General features: G+C 46.1%; 1 protein-coding gene across 1 annotated transcript in view; it reads left to right on the plus strand.

Annotated features, from left to right (window-relative positions):
- CATSPERB (cation channel sperm associated auxiliary subunit beta) overlaps window positions 1-8,311 on the plus strand; it is a gene marked incomplete at its 3' end in the record, with an annotated part of 59,331 nt that overhangs the window by 23,457 nt on the left and 27,563 nt on the right. Inside the window, exons 7-12 of the mRNA XM_060181368.1 lie at window positions 1,435-1,584; window positions 3,290-3,385; window positions 3,597-3,715; window positions 5,076-5,108; window positions 6,389-6,455; window positions 6,724-6,770. Of these exons, the coding sequence (XP_060037351.1) occupies window positions 1,435-1,584; window positions 3,290-3,385; window positions 3,597-3,715; window positions 5,076-5,108; window positions 6,389-6,455; window positions 6,724-6,770 (512 nt within the window). The remainder of the gene's footprint in view (window positions 1-1,434; window positions 1,585-3,289; window positions 3,386-3,596; window positions 3,716-5,075; window positions 5,109-6,388; window positions 6,456-6,723; window positions 6,771-8,311) is intronic.

Raw genomic sequence — 8,311 nt, forward strand, 5'->3', positions numbered from 1 at the left:
ACTTCAGAGCCTCAGGCAGGAGAGTCTTTTTGCTGAACCATTATGCTCTCTCCTCAGCTCCCTATTTTATTTATTTTGGATAAGACAGAGAGAAATTGAAAGGGGAGAAGAGATAGAAAGGGAAGAGAGAGAGATACCTGGAGCACTGCTTCACCCCTGCAGGTAGGACCCAAGGGGTTGAACCCAGATCATAAGGCATGATAACATGTGCATTCAAGTGGGTGTACCACCACTCAGTTAACCCTTATTTTATTATGCATTAAATTTTAACTATTTCTGACTCAACTCTTTGCATGTCCAAGGACAGACTGAGAGCCTGAAGGTGCACCAGCCTTGACTGTTTCTCCTGCCAATCTCATAGTGTCTAGCTTCCATAAATCCTTCAAAGTGTCTTGACACTAATGGCATCTCCCCATTCTCCACTGCCACTCCAGATCTATTCTTATTTTTCTATCTGCACTCTTGCTTCTATAGCGAAGAGCATAAAAAAAAACCCTGGAGCCCTGCTTCCCCAGACCCCTGCCCCACTAGGGAAAGAGAGACACAGGCTGGGAGGATGGATCCACCTGTCAACACCCATGTTCAGTGGGGAAGCAATTACAGAAGCCAGACCTCCCACCTTCTACACCCCACAATGACACTAGTTCCATATTCCCAGAGGGATAAAGAATAGGATATAAAGAATAAAGCTATCAGGGGAGGGGATGGGATATGGAGTTCTGGGGGTGGGAATTGTGTGGAGTTGTACCCCTCTCATCCTGTGGTTTCTGTCAGTGTTTCCTCCTTATAATTTTTTTTAAAAGTGTTATCACAAAGCAGCAGTTTTTCTCCAACTTGTAAATGTGTAAACTCCATATCTAAGGAGAAAACCCAAAGCTGTTACATTTTATTTTTAATATTTTAATGTTTTATTACTGGGAAGAGACAGCCAGAAATTGAGAGGGGGAGATAGAAAGGGAGAAAGACAGAGACACCTGCAGCCCTGCTTCCCACTTGAGAAGCTTCCCCCTGCAGGTGGGGACCAGGGGCTTGAATCTGTGTTCTTGTGCACTGCAGCCTGTGTGTGCCACCACCTGGCTCCACTCTGTTTTCTTTCCTTGTGGTTTTCTTGCGGGGGAGTTAGACAGCCTCCCTCTGGCTCTGGAAAATCACAGCCGGCCTATTTCTCATTGGCAGAAAGTGGGTTTCTACACTCGTTTTTTGAGCTGTGGTGTGGTCCCTGGGCACTGTTTCCTTGAAACCTTTAAAGGAAGGCTGTAATTTCCATTTTCAAAAGTAGGGATCCTGGGCCAGGATATGGTACATGGCTTCTGCAACAGACGTCCCTGCCTGAGGCTCTGAGGTGTCAGGTTTAGGCCTTGGTGCCAGCATCAGGCAGAAATGAGCAGCAGGGCTCTGGCCTATGATCTGAATGCCTGCACCTGCCTTCTGCAGAGCCCATCCTTCACTGGCAACTCGGGCGTCCTATGTCAATTAATGAAGTCCGCACGCTATATCCACACGTGGTGGATGTCAAAGTGACCAAGTGCCCCTGTGCCAACGATGTCGCGGTTTTTGGCTTCATTCTTAACTCAACACATGACGGTAAGTTGGTGCTTTTGTCTCATCTCTTATCACAGATGGGTTTAGCTGCAGCACAGGTCAAGTGCGTAGTCAGGATGGAGCAAAGATGTTTCTGGGAAAATGCAGAAGAAATGGGGCTAGGAGCACCTGCCCTGCTCAGGTCTGGCTGATGGTGGTGGGGGGATTGAATTTGGGACTTTGAAGCAGGCATGAGAGTCTCTTTGCAGAACCATTATGCCATCAACACCTACCCTGTGAAACAACTTTCTCACACCAATTCAGAGACTCAACACCACTCTCACTCTCAGCTTGCATCTCAGTCACCCCTTAAACTTCATTCTCTGATACTTGGCCAAGAACATCCAGAATGAGCCCGGGAAGCACCTTCCTCACAGCACCTGCAAACATGCTAAAGTGTCTGCGTCTGCCTGCAGACCCTTGTCCTTTGTTGCACCATGGGCAGCATTTCTGCTTCTGTCCAAGGACACCCCTCACCCTGTGCTCTGGGTCCCACACTGCTCTTGAATCCACCTTGCTGGTCCCCACCTTTCTCTCTCGCATTATGGTGTAGTCCCTTCTAAACTGGGGCACATCCACTAATGTGCAAACCTTTGGGCTGAGGAGGCCGCTGAATGGTTAGGCAGAAAGACTTTCATGCCTGATGCTCTGAGGTCCCAGGTTCAATCCCCATAACAGCTATCAGCCAGAGCTGAGCAGGTTTCTGGTCTCTCTCTCTCTCTCTCTCTCTCTTTCTTTCCTTCCCTTTCTTGTTTATTTATTTATTTATTTATTTTTATTTTTTTTTTGCTAGAATACTGCTCAGCTTTGGCCTATGGCAGTTTGGGGGATTGAACCTGGGATTTCAAACCTTGAGCATGAAAGTCTTTTTGCAAAATAAAATATTTTAAAAGGGTTGAGGGTGCAGGTGGTGGTGTAAATTGTTAAGCTGAGTGTACACATTATCTTGTGCAAGGACCCAGGTTCAAAGCCCACATCCTCAGGGGAGAAGCTTCCTGATTGCTGAAGCAGTGCTGCAGGTGTCTGTCTTGCTCTTGCTTTTTTATAGAGAGAAATTGAGGGGGAGGGAAGATAGAAAGGGAGAGAAAGACACCCACAGCTCTGCTTTACCACTCATGAAGCTTCCCCCGCAGGTGGAAGCTGAGGACTTGAACCTGTGTCCTTGAGCAGGGTGCTTTGTGTGCACTCTGCCAGGAGGAGCACCACCACCTGGCCCTTTTATTCTACTTCAAATAGGGTTTTCTGTCCTCATCACTCTGTTGAAATAGTTCTTCCCAAGACTAGACATGATTGTGATATTGCCAGCTGAATCTTTCTCTTTTTGCACTGGTCCTTGCCATGTGAAATTCTGCTGACCAGGGCTAACATTCTCCCCTCTTTTTCTCTCAGACAGATACAGGCAGCAAAGGCAGGAAAGGCGTTATAGCACTACACCCCTTCTCATGGCGCCTCACTGATGCCATGGCGCTCCCACAAAGTGCCAGGTCACCCTGGGGTCTCCGGCCTGGTGGGTTGGATGCTGAGCCATCTCCTGACTCCGGTGGCCAGTTCTGGACTCTGTTTCAGGCCCAGCAGCGCCTGGCACAGCTGACCACTCTCTCTCCCCAAGGCCCTGGAGCCTCTGCTTCTTGGTATCTCTTTCAGCACCACAGACCCAAGCTACTTGTGTTTCCAGAGCCACCTTGATGCCCCTTTTCTCTCCTGCTAGGTGTCTACGTGAGCCTCACCGCTTCTGGACTGTGGGATTATAATGACCTCATATGGTATAACATGACAGACTTAGTCTACACCCTGATTGAAGCAGGTAATTCCTCCAAAGGTGCCCCCCCAGCCCTGCTCAGCTCAGGCTGATGGTGGTGCAGGGCACCTGGGAGCCTCAGGCAGGAGAACCTATTTGCATGACCATTATGCTATCTCCTCTGCCTAGTGCTCCTCTTCTGAGAGGCACCTGTTGGCATTTCTGAAATGTCTGTGTTTCCTCACATTCTGACTGATAGTGTGGCCTCTTCCTTTAGAACTCAAAGAGCTGACCCTGGTGGATATGGTTCTCACAAATCACTTTTTGGTTATCCTTACCTCTCTGGGTCTGTACATAAGTGGAGACCTCCGGTATCCTTCACCTGGCTTGATACAGGTGCGTGAATTGCTCTCAGTGACTGGTTTTACTTCTTTGCTTACTTGCTGGCCACGCTGGGAAGTGAATCATGTGGCATCTCCAGCCCAGTTTTCTCTTGCCCCTCCCTCTCACCAAGGTGTGGTGCGTGAACAGTTTTGGTACTTTAGGCTACTTTGAGAGAGAGAGAGAGATCACTGTACCATGCTCAGTCCTGCCAAGGCACTTCTTTGGTGCCAGTTCTAGAACCTGAGCCACTGCCCATTTAGCCATCTTTCTGGCTTCCTTTGGGGAGGGTCAGAGAAAGACAGTAGAGAACAGGAGACAAGGACAGAGAGGAGACACCAAAGCACCACTCCCCGTCACAGAGCTAGCTCCCTCAGCCGGTGCTGTCCACAGGTGGTCCAGCCCTGGAGGTGTGAGGCCTGGAGCCCAGATCTTCATGCGTGGGGCATGCGCTCTGCTGGGTGAGCTGTCTCCCAGCTCACCTCAGTCCTCAAGTTATGCTACTTGAGTTGTGTGTGGTGTATTTGAGGACTGAATGCCTCTTCCTCTTCAAACTGTAGCATCTTCCCCTGCTGGCTATGCTATTTTGAAAAGGGGATCATTTTACTGCTACGCAAACTTATAGACAGTTTTAGCTGCAGCATACAGTTTTTTTTTTTTATTGTAGTTATTATTGTTGTTGTCGTCATTGTTGGATAGGACAGAGAGAAATGGAGAGAGGAGGGGAAGACAGAGAGGGAGAGAGAGAGATAGACACCTGCAGACCTGCTTCACCACCTGTGAAGCGACTCCGCTGCAGGTGGGGGAGCCGGGGTTCGAACCGGGATCCTTATGCCGGTCCTTGTGCTTCGCGCCACCTGCGCTTAACCCGCTGCGCTACAGCCCGACTCCCCTGCAGCATACAGTTTTAATGATATCACCCTGTGTATTCTAAAAACACGACAGGGTGACTTATAAAGCTAAATGTATTGGATTGTTAGAAAAAATAGGATGCTTTTTTATTTTCCCCATTTTTTAAAATTTGTGATTATTAGTAGGCTACAAAGTTGTACAACTACAGAGTCTAGTCCCACACCACACCCACCACCAAAGCTCTGTGTCCCCACCCTCCCGCCTCCCAGAGAGAACCGCCAGCGTTCTCACAAGTCTTAGACACAGTTGACTGGGCTGGGTGGTGGCACATCTGGGAAAGCACACCTGCCACAATGCCCAAGGGCCTGGGGTCAAGTCCCCAGGCCCCACTTTCAGTGGGGGAGGGGCTTCACAAGTGATGAATGTTCTCAGATTCCTTCAATATAATTCAAACACTGTGTGTTATTATGTCATCTGATAGGCAAGCAAAAGCTAAAGTTTCTTTTTTCCCCTGACTTTTTAGCTTTCAAGGGCAGACTTTTGTGGTTTTGAAAGGGTAAGTAGTTTTTTGTTATTTGCTTGATAGAGAAATTGAGAGGGAAGGAGGAGAAAGAGAAGAGAGAGACAGAGATCTCTCTGTCTGCATCACTATTTCAATACTCTTGAAGCCTCCCTCTCCCTCTGTAGGTGGGAACTGCGGATTTGAACCAAGGTCCTTAGGCATGGTAGCATGTGCATTCAACCAAATGCAACACTGCCCAACCCTAAAAGGAGAAGTAGTTTAAATGCCTAAGGATGTGGCTAAAAGTAATGTGTGGCCGAGGAGATGAAGTGCAGACAGACTGCACTATATAAATAACTCCTCTTACTGTGCTGTTACAGTTTGAACTAAAAATGTATTTCCACAAACTACTGTGTTTAATCTTCTCTTCTGCCTTTTCAATTATTGGTATTGTTACTTTATTTTGCCACCAAGGTTATCCATACCTGCAGGATTCCAGCAATCAGCAAACTCCTTTAAAAAGTTGTTTGCTTCTGAGAGGAAAAAGAGGGAGGGAAAACCAGAACATCACTCTGGCAATGTGGTATCAGGGATCAGACTTGAGACTTCACTCATGAGAGTCCAGTGCTTTATGCACTGCACCACCTCCTAGACCATGACTTCTTGTTTTTTTTTAAGATAGGAAGGGCTGGGCAGTAATGCCCCCAGTTCAGCTCACATGTCGCCATGTTCAAGGACCTGAGTTCAAGCCCCTGGTCCCCACCTGCAGGGGAGGAGTTTCACATGTGTTGAAGCAGTGCTACAGACCTCTCTCTCTCTGTCTCTCCCCTTCTCACTTTCCTTCCCTTTTTAAAAAATATTTATTTATGTCCTTTTTGTTGCCCTTGTTTTTATTGTTGTAGTTATTATTATTGTTGTTATTGATGTCATCGTTGTTGGATAGGACAGAGAGAAATGGAGAGAGGAGGGGAAGACAGAGAGGAGGAGAGAAAGACAGACACCTGCAGACCTGCTTCACCGCCTGTGAAGTGACTCCCCTGCAGGTGGGGAGCCGGGGGCTCGAACCGGGATCCTTACGCCGGTCCTTGCGCTTTGTGCTACATGTGCGCTTAACCTGCTGCGCTACCGCTGGCTCCCTGGATTTTTAAAATGTGCATAGGCTTAGTGGAATGCTAGTTCTGAGTTCTGAGGTTGCAGGTTTTGGGACTGTGGTAGAAACCAGCTTTCAAACAAAAGTAACAAAATCAAAGTAGACTTCACGCTGTTAGAATTTAACATCTGCTAAAGTCTACCTGTTGCTTAAACAGTTCTTGTGTTTTTGTTCATTTATGTAGGTCGACTACGTTAAAGGAAGGCTGTGGTATAATGAAAGGTGTTATGCTAACAAGGAAATTTTTGAAGGTAAATTTTCATTAAAGATATTAATGAATCTTCTTTCAGCATAGTCTATACAGATTAGATAAAATAACTTTAAATAAAAGCAGAATAAAATATGGAGGTTATTTTCCTGTTAAGTTAATGGCCTAAAGCTTAGAAGAAGGTCCATTTAAGTCTGAGACAGTAGGCACATGTGTGGTAAGTGCAGAAGGCCATATTTGGTGCATTTAATGGACGGTGCATTTAGAATCACAGGTGCTGTCTATAATCTCCATTCCTTTCTGTTTTATAGTTGATTTTGTTGCTATCACCTTTGAGAGAAACAAGACCCTAAGTGAGGTATGGTATTCGATGTTTAAGTGAGGTATGGTATTCGATGTCCTTAAAGGTAGGAGTGTCATTGTGTATGATTTTAAGGATTGGAATTAAGCTTTAATTTTTTATCTTTTCTTTTGTCTTTAATGTTCTCATTTGTTCATTTTTTATTTGATAGGACAGAGAGCGATTGAGAAGGGAAGGGGGGGATAGGAAGGGAGAGAGACAGAGAGACGCCTGCAGCCCAGCTCCACAGCTCATGAAGCTTCCCCCTGCAGGTCAAGACTAAGGGATTGAACCTGGGTCCTTGCATAGGGTTAAGTATGGGCTCAACCGAGTGCACCACCCCAACCCCTGCCATTACTCCTTTAAAAGACAGTTCTAGGGAGCCGGGCGGTAGCGCAGCAGGTTAAGCGCACATGGCGCCACGTGCAAGGACTGGCAGTAAGAATCCCGATTTGAGCCCCGGCTCCCCACCTGCAGGGAAGTCGCTTCACAGGAAGTGAAGCAGGTCTGCAGGTGTCTGTCTTTCTTTCCCCCTCTCTGTCTTCCCCTCCTCTCTCCATTTCTCTCTGTCCTATCCAATAACAATGACATCAGTGACAACAACAACAGTAACTACAATAAAACAACAAGGGAAACAAAAGGAAATCAATAAATGAATATTTAAAAAAATAAAAATAAGAAAAGACAGTTTTGCAGTCTGACTGGCTTAATTACTGCTCTTAACTCACAAGGATGACTCTACTTAAACTGAATGGTGGGGGCAGGTGGTGGTGCACCTGGTTGAGCACACACATTACAAGGCACAAGGACCCGGGTTCAAGCCCCTGGTCCCCCCCGCAGGAGGAAAGCTTCACAAGTGGTGAAGCAGGGCTGTAGGACTGCCTCTCTCTCTCTCTCTCTCTCTTTCTCTCTCTTTCTCTCTCTCCTCCCTTTCCCTCCCCATTCAGGTTCTTTGTCTCTATCCAATAATAAAAAAAAAATTATTACATCTGTAGCTAATACAGTGGTTCTAGAAAAACAATTCATACCACAAAGAAATGTTTTCTGGATCCATTTTCCCAGAAGCACAGACATTAAAGGTTTAAAATGGTTATTTGTGATGCTTGAGGACCTGGGTTCAAGCTCCCATCCCCACCTGCAAGGGGAAGCTTCATGAGCAGTTAAGTAGTGCTGCAAGTGTCTCTCTCTCTCATCATTTTCCATCTCTGTTTGTTTCCATCATTAAAAGGAAAGCAACATGGTCACCAGGAACATTGTGCAAGCACTAAACCCCAGTAATAGCCCTGATAACACTAATACTAATACTAATACTAATACTAGTACTAAAGAAGAAGGAGGAGGAGGAGGAGGAGGAGGAGGAGAAGAAATGTTGAGATCAATGAGGACAAAACAGTAGTTTGCCAGTTGTCATTATTTTTTTTTTGTCTTTATTTTAGATTTTAATATAATATTTTATATTTTAATATTTTATTTATATATTTAAGATAGACACAAAGAAATTGAGAGGGAAAGGGAGAGAGATACCTACAGCACTGCCCCACTGCTTATGAAATTTCCCC

Source organism: Erinaceus europaeus, chromosome 22 (assembly GCF_950295315.1).
Source record: "Erinaceus europaeus chromosome 22, mEriEur2.1, whole genome shotgun sequence".
NCBI lineage: Eukaryota > Metazoa > Chordata > Mammalia > Eulipotyphla > Erinaceidae > Erinaceus > Erinaceus europaeus.